Source organism: Schistocerca cancellata, chromosome 4 (assembly GCF_023864275.1).
Source record: "Schistocerca cancellata isolate TAMUIC-IGC-003103 chromosome 4, iqSchCanc2.1, whole genome shotgun sequence".
NCBI classification, from domain to species: Eukaryota; Metazoa; Arthropoda; class Insecta; order Orthoptera; family Acrididae; genus Schistocerca; species Schistocerca cancellata.
In genome coordinates, this window is record NC_064629.1 from 830008984 (window position 1) to 830023008 (window position 14025).

The 14025-nt window shown below is 42.1% G+C and overlaps 1 protein-coding gene across 2 annotated transcripts in view; it reads left to right on the forward strand.

Annotated features, from left to right (window-relative positions):
• The window catches only part of LOC126183572 (UNC93-like protein), a 430963-nt gene that overhangs the window by 339759 nt on the left and 77179 nt on the right, over positions 1-14025 (forward strand). For both annotated transcript variants that reach the window (XM_049925664.1, XM_049925665.1), the window contains exons 4-5: positions 9781-9994; positions 10499-10634. In XM_049925664.1, coding sequence (XP_049781621.1) covers positions 9781-9994; positions 10499-10634 — 350 coding nt within the window. The remainder of the gene's footprint in view (positions 1-9780; positions 9995-10498; positions 10635-14025) is intronic.

Genomic DNA, 14025 nt, shown 5'->3' on the forward strand with positions numbered 1-14025 from the left:
GGTGGTCTCGCGGTTCTAGGCGCTCAGTCCGGAACCGTGCGACTGCTACGGTCGGAGGTTCGAATCCTGCCTCGGGCATGGATGTGTGTTATTTCCTCAGGTTAGTTAGGTATAAGTAGTTCTAAGTTCTAGGGGACTGATGACCACAGATGTTGTCCCATAGTGCTCAGAGACTTTTGAACCATTTGAGCATAGAATGTGAACCCTGCCCAATTCCCAATTTGCTACCCAAGTCGCCTCGTGACCTCGGTAGAGGCTACTAGCAGTGATTTTCGATTGCCTCTTCTACTCTTCTACTGAAAGCTCTTTGCTTTCCATATTTTGCGAAATAGTAATGTGGACCAAAACAAGAAAAAAAATGTCCAGTAATCATGTGCTCTAAAATGCATACCTTAAGAGCTATGAGCACGTGCTCATCTTTGTAACGTGGAAACACAACTCTTCTAACGAACAATTGCTCATAAATTTTAAGGTATCCATTTTATAGCAAATGTTTACTGGACATTTTTTCTTGTTTTGGTCCATACTACTACTACTACTACTACTACTACTACTACTACTACTACTTACAAAAATACGGAAAGCAAAGAGCTTGAGTAGAAGAGATTTGGTTCACAGTATCGAAGATGGAAAAATTGCTCGTAGCTCTTAAGGGATACATTTTCGACGCTATGTTTACTGAGACTTTTTTGCTTCTAGTATCATGTACTTTCAACTGTATGCGTTTACGCCATTAATTATGATACACCCTGTATACAGCCACTTCGGTTGCACAAAAAAAAAAAAACCTGTGCAGCCGAAGTGGCTGCATATATGTCCTGTAATTAGAATTTGTTCCTATTTGCAGTTGACACTAGTATTGTGATATACTATTTGAAAATATTCAGTTCTGTACATCTAGGGGTACTGCGCCAATCATAAACGTAACACATTTTTAGGAAATAATAAAAAGCAGAAATTTCAAAAATTTTAGATGTCCACATTGCTAAGAATATAACCTTGAAGAAACATATTCAGTAACTCCTAAAAAAAAATTAGTTCAACTTGATGCGCAGTTCAAATCGTTGTAAATCCTGGAAAGAGAGACAAATGAGTGGGTAGAGATATTGTGCATATTTTCACTTAATGTCTTAAAGAAAAATGTTCCCGGTAACTCACCTTTAAGAAAGAAAGTCTTAATTTCGGAAAAACCTACTGTAAGAATAATATGTGGCGCTCACCCACGATTATCTTGTAGACATCTGTTTAGAGAGGCTCAAATGGCTCTGAGCACTATGGGACTTAACATCTGAGGTCATCAGTCCCCTAGAGCTTAGAACTACTTAAACCTAACTAACCTAAGGACATCACACACATCCATGCCCGAGGCAGGATTCGAACCTGCGACCGTAGCAGTCGCGCGGTTCCGGACTGCGCGCCTAGAACCGCTAGACCACCGCGGCCGGCTGTTTAGAGAGCTGGGCGTTTTGACTACTGCTTCACAATACATTTACGGCCGCATGACGTTCTTTGTAAACAGTCCAATGCAGTTCAAAAGGAACAAAGATTTACATAATTACAATAACAGCAGAAAAAATGACTTTCATTACTTTATATTAAGGGGTGCCAAATGCTGCATCAAAAACATGTTGATCACTTACCCAGTGATATAAAATGTCTGGCAGTGAAGCAAAATTTGAAAACAAACTGAAATACAGGGTGTCTCAGTAAAGACGCCGGGAGGGGTCCGCGAGTCGCGCGGCGCGGTAACCGGCCGCCACCGCCGCATCCGCTGGCCGCCGCCGCGCCCGACTCTGACACACATACGCCGGTAGTCGGCCGCGCGCGCGCCTCCTCTCAGATAAGCATAAACAACCCAACCATCTGACAAACATAAGCTTACCTTTATTTACATTAGGTGCTCAAAATACACTACTGGCCATTAAAATTGCTACACCACGAACCTGACGTGCTACAGACGCGAAATTTAACCGACAGGAAGAAGATGCTGTGATATACAAATGATTACCTTTCCAGAGCATTCACCAAAGGTTAGCGCCGTTTACGACACCTACAACATGCTGACATGAACGTTTCCAACCGATTTCTCATACACATACAGCAGTTGACCTGCGTCGCCTGGTGAAACGTTGTTGTGATGCCTCGTGTAAAGAGGAGTAACGTGTACCATCACGTTTCCGACTTTGATAAAGGTCGGATTGTAGTCTATCGCGATTGCGGTTTATTGTATCGCGACATTGCTGCTCGCGTTCGTCGAGATCCAATGACTGTCAGCAGAATATGGAATCGGTGGGTTCAGGAGGGTAATACGGAACGCCGTGCTGGATCCCAATGGTCGGTCTCGTATCACTAGCTGTCGAGATGACAGGTATCTTATCCGCATGGCTGTAACGGATCGTGCAGCCACGTCTCGATCCCTGAGTCAACAGATGGGGACGTTTGCAAGACAACCACCACCTGCACGAACAGTTCGACGACGTTTGCAGCAGCATGGACTATCAGCTCGGAGACCATGGCTGCAGTTACCCGTGACGTTGCATCACAGACAGGAGCACCTGCGATGGTGTACCCAACGACGAACCTGGGTGCAAGAATGGCAAAACGTCATTTTTTCGGATGAATCCAGGTTTTGTTTACAGCATCATGATGGTCGCATCCGTGTTTGGCGACATGGTGGTGAACACACATTGGAAGCGTGTATTCGTCATCGCCATACTGGCGTATCACACTGCGTGGTGGTATGGGGTGCCATTGGTTACACGTCTCGGTCACCTCTTGTTCGCATTGACGGCACTTTGAACAGTGGACGTTACATTTCAGATGTGTTATGACCCGTGGCTTTACCCTTCATTCGATCCCTGCGATTCCAACAGGATAATGCACGACCGCATGTTGCAGGTCCTGTACGGGCCTTTCTGGATACAGAAAATGTTCGACTACTGCCCTGACCAGCACATTCTCCAGATCTCTCACCAATTGAAAACGGTGTAGCAATTTTAATGGCCAGTAGTGTATGTCCCTCTGTGGTAAGAGCAGCCTGACATCTCTTCAGTACATTAGGAAACATTCGACGAATTTTGGCTGCTGAAATATGAGAAATGACTAGCCGAACCCTGTCTTCCAACTCTTCGAGCGTGTGGCGATTGGTTGCATACACCTTGTCTTTTAACATTCCCCAAACATAAAAATAAAACTATTAAGATCTGGAGAACGAGGAGGCCAGTCAACTATCCAATCATCAAATCACCTTGTATTGCTGTCATAGATGCATAGCGATGTGTGGTCTTGCATTGTCCTGCATGAAATAACCGTACATATTTTCGGTAGGTGTTAGTTCTCGCAGAAAAATGATGCAGTATATTGTTCACATACCTGTCAGAACATATTGTTTCGTGGAGAAAGATTACCCCACTAATTGTGCACTAATTGCACAACAATCCTGTTTTCACATAATGCAGAGGTTTTTGATGTAATTCATGAGGATCTACATCTACATGGATACTCTGAAAATCACATTTAAGTGCCTGGCAGAGGGTTCATCGAACCACCTTCACAATTCTCTATTATTCCAATCTCGTATAGCGCGCGGAAAGAATTAACACCTATATCTTTCCGTACGAGCTCTGATTTCCCTTATTTTATCGTGGTAATCGTTCCGCCCTAAGTAGCTCGGTGTCAACAAAATATTTTCGCATTCGGAGGAGAAAGTTGGTGATCGGAATTTCGTGAAAAGATTCCGTCGCAACGAAAAACGCCTTTCTTTTAATGATTCGCAGACCAAATCCTGTATCATTTCTGTGACACTCTCTCCCATATTTCGCGATAATACAAAACGTGCTGCCTATCTTTGATCTTTTTCGATGTACTCCGTCAGTCCTATCTGGTAAGGATCCCACACCGCGCAGCAGTATTCTAAAAGAGGACGTACAAGCGTAGTGTAGGCAGTTTCCTTAGTAGGTCTGTTACATTTTCTAAGTGTCCTGCCAATAAAACGCAGTCTTTGGTTAGCCTTCCCCACAATATTTTCTATGTGTTTTTTCCAATTTAAGTTGTCCATAACTGTAATACCTAGGTATTTAGTTGAATTTACTGCTATTAGATTAGACTGATTTATCGTGTAACCGAAGTTTAACGAGTTCCTTTTAGCACTCATGTGGATGACCTCACACTTTTCGTTATTTAGGGTCAACTGCCACTTTCCGCACAAATCAGGATATTCGGAGCTCCAACGTCGATTGTTCTGAGAATTTACGTACACAGCCATGCTTCATCAGAACAAAAAGCATCTCAGGATCAACTTCATCACCATGCACAGACTGTAACAGCCAGTTGCAACAACGTTGTCGAGCAACAGTATCTGAGTTCCTCAGTTGATGCACTACCGTTATTTTGTATGGTTTCAGTTTCTGCTCTGTAAACACATGCTATTGACACACCAGTCTGAAGTCTTTCCAAGGCCTCCCCTATCTAGTCTAATTTATTTTCGGGTGAAACTCTAGGTTCTCTAGGTCCTCGTTGTGTAACACAAATTCAGTCTCTCGAAATTTCTTCACTCATCTGCGCATCGTCGAATCATTGGAAACACGTACACCGGGAAATTTTAAAATGAATTCAAGCCAACATACGATTCTGCTTTTGCATAGTTCAGCACAGGAAACACTTGTTGATCCTTCGTGTATACTATACCGAATGGAAACTCGATAGGAAACTCAAAACAAAATACCCGAACACTCAGTCGCACAGTACAGAAGACTCGCGCACGGTGTTTGTCAGGACCGGACCCAACGACATACGGGCAGGGAAAGCCTCGGATACGGCGCAGTTACAATAATGACGTCCAGCACCAATATTTGAAACGATGCAGTTTTTCCTTGACAACTATTCCTATTCCGTAGCCAAATTTTATTATTATAATGTTGAAAATGTACTGGGAAGGAAATGCTAACTCACATCTGTACATAAAAAAAAGCTTGTAAATGTTCAGCAAGTAGCAATATTTGCAAATTAATTTGTGATGTGAATGTAAAATGTCTCGTTCCATATCATTACGATTTATCGTGTAAATGATCCCTGGAACATGAAACTACATAACCAACTTCAGAATGAAAATACTTATCTACACGCTCCATTGAGTAGTGTAAACTCTGTTTTGGAGAAACACTTTCAACTTGTTACGTGATTATTTTTTAAACACACTAGCTCTACAAGCCAACATGGCAAACATGTCACCAACGTAAAATTACTAAGAAAAACCATCTAGCAGATGGAAGCAGTGGACACACCCCTGGATCATATGACATTTATTTAATAAATAATTCTCATTTTCCTGAATGAAAGAACAGCTCTATCCGCATCAACATTTGCGTCAAAAGGCATTTCGAGCAATATTATTGTTAGCTGAAGACCAAATTCAGACGTAAATAAGACAACAATTTTATCTAGATTCCCTCACAGACTGCCAGCTATTTCGGCTTGCAGTTACTATTGATAACTGTGTAATCGAACTGTGTTCGCAAGAAAATAATGTGGATGGCATTTAACTTCTGTACTTATCCCCCAAAGGCAACGGCCTTGCCGCAGTGGCTACACCGGTTCCCGTGAGATCACCGAAGTTAAGCGGTGTCGGGCGTGGTCGGCAATTGGATGGCTGACCATCCAGGCCGCCAGGCGCTGTTGTCATTTTTCGGGGTGCACTCAGCCTCGTGATGCCAATTGAGGGGCTACTCGACCGAATGGTAGCGGCTTCGGTCAAGAATACCATCATACCGACCGGGAGAGAGGTGTGCTGACCCCATGCCCCTCCTATCCGCATCCTCCCATGAGGATAACACGGCTGTCGGATGGTCCCGGTAGGCCACTCGTGGCCTGAAGACGGAGTGCTTTACTTATCCCCCAAAATATAAAACTATAAAAATACGAGGGCAGTTCAATAAGTAATGCAACACATTTTTTTCTCTGAAACAGGGGTTGTTTTATTCAGCATTGACATACACCAGGTTATTCCCCAATCTTTTAGCTACACAACACTATTTTTCAACGTAAACTCCATTCAATGCTACGGCCTTACGCCACCTTGAAATGAGGGCCTGTATGCCTGCACAGTACCAATCCACTGGTCGATGTCGGAGCCACCGTCGTTCTGCATCAATAACTTCTTCATCATCCGCGTAGTGCCTCCCACGGATTGCGTCCTTCATTGGGCCAAACATATGGAAATCCGACGGTGCGAGATCGGGGCTGTAGGGTGCATGAGGAAGAACAGTTCACTGAAGTTTTGTGAGCTCCTCTCGGGTGCGAAGACTTGTGTGAGGTCTTGCGTTGTCATGAAGAAGGAGAAGTTCGTTCAGATTTTTGTGCCTACGAACACGCTGAAGTCGTTTCTTCAATTTCTGAAGAGTAGCACAATACACTTCAGAGTTGATCGTTTGACCATGGGGAAGGACATCGAACAGAATAACCCCTTCAGCGTCCCAGAAGACTGTAACCATGACTTTACCGGCTGAGGGTATGGCTTTAAACTTTTTCTTGGTAGGGGAGTGGGTGTGGCGCCACTCCATTGATTGCCGTTTTGTTTCAGGTTCGAAGTGATGAACCCATGTTTCATCGCCTGTAACATTCTTTGACAAGAAATTGTCACCCTCAGCCTCATGACGAGCAAGCAATTCCGCACAGATGGTTCTCCTTTGCTCTTTATGGTGTTCGGTTAGACAACGAGGGACCCAGCGGGAACAAACCTTTGAATATCCCAACTGGTGAACAATTGTGACAGCACTACCAACAGAGATGTCAAGTTGAGCACTGAGTTGTTTGATGGTGATCCGTCGATCATCTCGAACGAGTGTGTTCGCACGCTCCGCCATTGCAGGAGTCACAGCTGTGCACGGCCGGCCCGCACGCGGGAGATCAGACAGTCTTGCTTGACCTTGCGGCGATGATGACACACGCTATGGCCAACGACTCACCGTGCTTGTGTCCACTGCCAGATCACCGTAGACATTCTGCAAGCGCCTATGAATATCTGAGATGCCCTGGTTTTCCGCCAAAAGAAACTCGATCACTGCCCGTTGTTTGCAACGCACATCCGTTACAGACGCCATTTTAACAGCTCCGTACAGCGCTGCCACCTGTCGGAAGTCAATGAAACTATACGAGACGAAGCGGGAATGTTTAAAAATATTCCACAAGAAATTTACGGTTTTTTCAACCAAAATTGGCCGAGAAAAAAAATGTGTTGCATTACATATTAAACTGCCCTCGTAGTTACATGAAAAATCTTATTCAGTTGCATTTTGTGTGTGACGGCTTTTTCTGGCATTGAAAGACGCCTGTGATGACCATTCATGAAATAGTTAACGATTTATTACCTTTATCTTAAATAGGTCCTCCTTGATATCACTGCAGTATTTTATCTCGAATGGAAAACAGCCCACAGTTGCACCAAATTATGTTTATTTAAAACCCTGACCATGGTTTCTACTATAATAATATAGCCTTCTTCAGAAGTCATATACACTAATAAATGGTGCCGGCCGGTGTGGTCGTGCGGTTAAAGGCGCTTCAGTCTGGAACCGCATGACCGCTACGGTCGCAGGTTCACATCCTGCCTCGGGCATGGGTGTGTGTGATGTCCTTAGGTTAGTTAGGTTTAATTAGTTCTAAGTTCTAGGCGACTGATGACGTCAGAAGTTGAGTCGCATAGTGCTCAGAGCCATTTGAACCATTTGAATTAATAAATGAAAAATGTCTTAGCCCAGCGGCTGCGTCAATACCTATAAAATAACTTCAACACTGTTTAGAACATAAGTAAAATTACATATGGCACCGTATGTCCTCTGCCCCTACCTCTGTTATTTTATTGGTTTTGACGCAGCCGCTGGGCTAAGACATTTTTTCATTTATAAGTGTGTTTGATTTCTGAAGAAGGCTATATTCTTATAGCAGGAACAATGATCAAGGTTAAAAATAAACATAATTTAGTGCAACTGTGGGCTGTTTTTCATTCGAGACAATTTCGTAACGGTTGCTGTTGTCGCTGCTATGATGAAAATACACTACTGGCCATTAAAATTGCTACACCAAGAAGAAATGCAGATGATAAACGGGTATTCATGGCACAAATATATGTGACATGTGATTACATTTTCACGCAAGTTGGGTGCATAGATCCTGAGAAATCAGTACCCAGAACAACCACCTCTGGCCGTAATAACGGCCTTGATACGCCTGGCCATTGAGCCAAACAGAGCTTGGATGGTGTGTACAGGTACAGCTGCCCATCGTGCTTCACCACGATACCACAGTTCATCAAGAGTAGTGACTGGCGTATTGTGACGAGCCAGTTGCTCAGCCGCCATTGACTAGACGTTTTCAGTTGGTGAGAGATCTGGAGAATGTGCTGGCCATGGCAGCAGTCGAATATTTTCTGTATCCAGAAAGGCCCGTACAGAACCTGCAACATGCTGTCGTGCATTATCCTGCTGAAATGTAGGGTTTCGCAGGCATCGAATGAAGGGTAGAGCTACGGGTAGTAACACATCTGAAAAGTGACGTCCACTGTTCAAAGTGCCGTCAGTGCGAACAAGAGGTGACCGAGACGTGTAACCAATGGCACCCCATACCATCACGCCGCGTGATACGCCAGTATGGCGAAGACGAATACACGCTTCCAATGTGCGTTCACCGCGATGTCGCCGAACACGGATGCGACCATCTTGATGCTGTAAACAGAATCTGGATTCATCCGAAAAAATGACGTTTTGCCATTCGTGCACGCAGATTCGTCGTTGAGTACACCATCGCAGGCGCTCCTGTCCGTGATGCAGCGTCAAGGGTGACCGCAGCCATGGTCTCTGAGCTGGTAGTCCATGCTGCTGCAAACGTCGTCGAACTGTTCATGCAGATGGTTGGTGTCTTGTAAACGTCCCCATCTGTTGATTCAGGGATCGAGACGTAGCTGCACGATCCGTTACAGCCATGCGGATAAGATGCCTGTCATCTCGACTGCTAGTGATACGAGGCTGTTGGGATCCTGCACGGCGTTTCGTATTATCCTCCTGAACCCACCGATTCAATATGCTGCTAACAGTCATTGGATCTCGACGAACGCGCGCAGCAAAGTCGCGATCGCAATCGCGATAGACTACAATCCGACTATTATCAAAGTCGGAAACATGATGGTACGCATTTCTCCTCCTTACACGAGGCATCACAACAACGTTTCACCAGGCAACGCCGGTCAACTGCTTTTTGTGTATGAGAAATCGGTTGGAAACTTTCCTCATGTCAGCACGTTGTAGGTGTCGCCATCGGCGCTAACGTTGTGTGAATGCTCTGAAAAGCTAATCATTTGCATATCACATCATCTTCTTCCTGTCGGTTAAATTTCGCGTCTGTAGCACGTCATCTTCGTGGTGTAGCAATTTTGTTGGTCAGTAGAGTAGATAATGGTAGAAAATTCCTTTCGTTCACCTGTACCATCTGTCTTGCAGTTTTTGAGAAATTTTAGTTTACATTACTTTATTACTGTGTTTTTATTTGACGTCTATTCACATCGTGTTTTCCACTTTATTTTGTGCATCGTCTAAACCTCTCATCACTCTTTCGAACTCGCTGAGATTCAGAACAGAAAATTTTCCACAGAGCGTGACAAGATTAGGTTGGAGGTCAAACACACACTGACACTCGTATTGCGCGCCTTTAATAAGTAGCCTTAAAAATGAAGCGTGAATTAATTAACGTCAGTACTTACCGAATGTTGAGTTGAAATGTTCTTGCTTTCAGTGTTAAATTCTGGGACAAGCAGTGTGAGTGCTAACGTATCATCAGAGCTGCTTCATTGCGGAGCAGACTTTTGTCCAGGAAGTGGCGAAACTGAAACCAATCCAAATCTGGCACGTCCAGATGAGGACAAAATCAGTATTATAATGTATATATACATCGGCTGTATAGTTCTCGCAGCGCTGATTATTCTCCTTGGAATTGATCAACATGAGAGGTATGTAACATCAACTATCTCTCAGTACTTCAACACGCAGGTCCGAACACTGTTTACAGCCTTTGTAGAGCAATATGCTTTTTGTAGCCTTGTTTCATCAACAAAGGAAATAAAATTTTATAATTCGTCTTTTTTAACAATCAAGTGTGATATAACATCTATAACTACAAAAAAACGCAACGTACTATTAAGTTTTACCATGAATCTTATAAGCAATTAACTGTATTATATTCGCAATAGTTATATTTTCTTGTCCCTATTTAAGATAATTTTGGTATGGTGTCACTAACTATAATATTTTTGTCTCAGATGACAATTATTTCAAAGTACTGTAAAACGGATAAGTTAGATTTTGAGACGTCATTCATTAGTTCGTTTGTTATATTTCTAATGTTGATGAAAATACTCGATGTGTAAAGTTATTCGTTTCTCAAAAATATTTATTTAGTTTGATATCAGCCTCAGCTGATTTATCCTCCAGAGATTTTTAATGATCTTTTACAGGTACGAGCAGAAAAGCGTTTGGTCTCAGGTGACAGCAACCTTGAGACTTCATGTTGATCGGAAGATGCTTCTGATTTTACCTATCTCCCTATGGCTTGGAATTGATTATGCTTTTGTTGAAGCTGAGTATTCTGCAGTAAGTGTCATAATTTCAGTATTTTATACTCCATACTTTTTAAATTATTGATATATTATATAAATCTTCAGACGACATTGGTATCTCGTGTATTTTTGTTTAAAACAAGTCCGTATTTAAATATCTTAAACTGAAAAATATCGTGATTTTAAGTTGTATAAATTTGCTTCAGCAAGGAGGAAGAGGGATATTATCGCTTGATTTATTTAAGAAATCCACTCTGACGGTTGAATAATGATGGGAGATCTTTCATTTTTTTCTTCTGGTGATAAAGATGTGGTTTTAATTAAGAGTCGCTTGTACAAACTCGCTGCCATAGTCTCAGTGGCTAAGTAGGCATTGTGTTTAATTGTAGGCATCGATTTCAGAGCTGATTCAGGCCGTGCAAAATCTCGCAGTGCATACAACCTCTCGTATTCAAGAAAAAAAGGGCATTCAATTTCACGTCCTGCAGTGCTAATGTAGTATCTACCTAATTTTCCTAAATCACTCGAGGTGAATACAGAGAAGTCCAATTGCTTTTCCCATTCTTGGATAATTTAGCTGATCCTCAGTCTCTAATAAACTCGACATCGAGAAGATGCTATACTCTAACTTTCATTCCTTCATTGCTAATTCAGGTTCGTCCTGATTTTTATCAAATCACTTCGGAGTGATACTAAAATACTTTTTTTCCATGACTTTCACAAAATGTCGATTCCTCAGTCTTTGCTGAACAACTCTGTTCTCGTCACACTCAACGAATATCACATCCTAACAAACAAGAAGGGTTTTCTTCTACATTTACATACATACTCCGCTAGCCACCAAGCGGTGTGTGGCGGAAGGCACAAGTTCCACTCGCGGATCGCGCGAGGGAAAAACGACTGTCTGAACGTCTCAGTACGAGCTCTATTGTCCCTCATCTTTGAATGGTGATCATTGCGCGATTTGAAGGTTGGTGGTAATAATATATGCTCTACATCCTCGGCGAAGATCGGATTTCGGAATTTAGTGAGCAGCCCTTTGTTTGTGTTGTAAGTCTTAATTTTCATTTATAATAAACAAAACTCTTTATTCTTTTCAGATTATCTTTTACTACGCTTCATTGATTGTCGAGTGTCATCAAACGTTTGGTAATGCTTTCACTCACCGCCATAATCAATTACTCTGATACTTGGCAGGGAGAATGCGGTCAAAATCAACAGTGGTCGGTGTTCGGTATTGGTGTTCTCTTCTGTGAGCGCAAAGGTGAAAAAAATTCTAGATAATTTCGGAGGCGGAAACAGCGAGCCAATGCGTATCGCCCACCGTTGCCAGCTTTTAGGAGAGATAGCAGATAGGTCACGTGCCGAATGACGGAGGCAGAGCGCAAGCAAATTATCTGCCTAGCAATTGAATTAAGTTAATGGAAATGAGTGGAATCAGGGTAGATGGAATCAATGAAATGTACCGATGACAGGTAAATACGTTCAGAAACGGCGGACACGTAATGTAATTAATTTCTGAACAGATAACATTTGAAGAGTGGAAATGGAAAACATCCTCGTGATATTTTTTTTTTTTTTTTTTTTTTTTCAAATCGCGTTTTCAGAGTTATCGCGTTCTCCGAACTCTGCCACATGTCCCTAGATTTAATGCATATGTCAAACCAGGGAAAAATACTTTCAACGTGCGTCAGTGGGTGATGCACGCTCTTTGTATCAAGTAGTCCTTTCCATTGGAATTCCAAAATTGAAAAGATATGAGAAGTGGATTTTGTTGACTACTAGTTAAAAACTTATTACTGTATTTCTGTACTTTTATTATGAAAAATAAAACGAAGTGCCTCAGAATTAGCGGCATTTGTAACAAATACTTTCTTGCTGCTATTTTTTCGAAAACTGACATTTTTGAGAGTGATGCTGTGTACAAAATACAAACTGACTCATGCAAAGAAGACAACAATAATTAGTCACGGTTTTAACGCTATTTATTTAAACAAATAGCGCTGTTACCTGTTTAGAAATGACAGGCACATCTTCAGACGGCTGTTCACACTTATATTACACTTGTTTACATTAGTTGTTGGGGAAAAAAGGCAACGATTAAAGTAAACAACACCAGACTTTATATAAATGTGAACAGTCGTCTGAAGAATGACCTCACGGTTTGGATCCGGTAATAGCATTATTTATGTAAATAAATAGCATTGTTAACAGCGGCTTGCTGCTGTTCCCTTCTTTGCAGCTGTCAACTTGTAAAAAACTTCTTATTGGCACTCAGTAACACTGTTTCTTGGTATGGCCAATAGAATATTCTTAATGAAGCATTTATATTCTAATTTTTGTAATTATTTTTTGTGGTAATGCAGCGAAAAACAAATCTGAGGTATCAGACTATCTTCCAAATTTTTGGATACAAATCGGTTGTACAGAGAAACACTGTTTCTTCATTCAACTGACGAATGTCAGATTTGGCATTTCCACTCTTCATTTAATATCACCGAGTTTTAATGTCTTCAGCCTCACTGATTCCACGCACCTCAGTACAGTGAGCGTAATTCATCTGATATACGTACCTGTGGCAGGGTACCCACGGTTTTCCAGCAGATCTGTTCCCACTGTCTGCAAGTGGTTCTTTCCCCACATACACCATGGGAGGATTTCTGATTGTACTGCTCGGAAATAGTAGGAGAAAACATCAGTGACACTAACAATTTGTGTCAGACCTAGAGGTATACCCAGATGAGCTAATAGTTTAGGTGACTGCTACCGATAAGATGAGATCCAGGTTTGAATCCCTGCCTGGCAAAAATTTTCATTTGTGACGGCGTATTCTTATGTCTCTCTTTTCCATACTACATCATGTACCCACTTAGTTACGTGTACTTCACAACACCTGACTCAACGTAAATCTACTAATGCGAGCCTTTAAAACATAAACAGGACGCAGAGTACCTCTGCAAACACTATAGTCGCACTCCTGTAGATTGTTTCTGTTCAGATTTAGAGTACAGTGTTTCCATTAGCAATGTCATGTAGCATTTCCAGAAGAAATTAATGTGAATAACATAGAAAATGGCTGTCTTTGTTGCAGGACTTCAATTCTGATGAACAAATACGGGATTAGCTTGGAAAACAAATTACAGCTAGTTCAGCATCTCCCACTACTTTACTTGAACTGCCTATCCTTTATGTTTAAAATCACACAAAATCTAAAGAGTCATTGGGCGGATGATTCTAGAATAACAGATAAATTTGACAAAACACTGCTATACACAACGGCGAACAAACGACATAAGAAAAATGCCTGTAAGCCTCTCATTATTGTTAAGAAAGTTATGCGTTTTACTAGCTGATAGTGTCAAGTTCAATTTGAAGGATTTTCTGGGTGCAGGATTACCTACCAAAGGATTATTTAACTGCTCGTG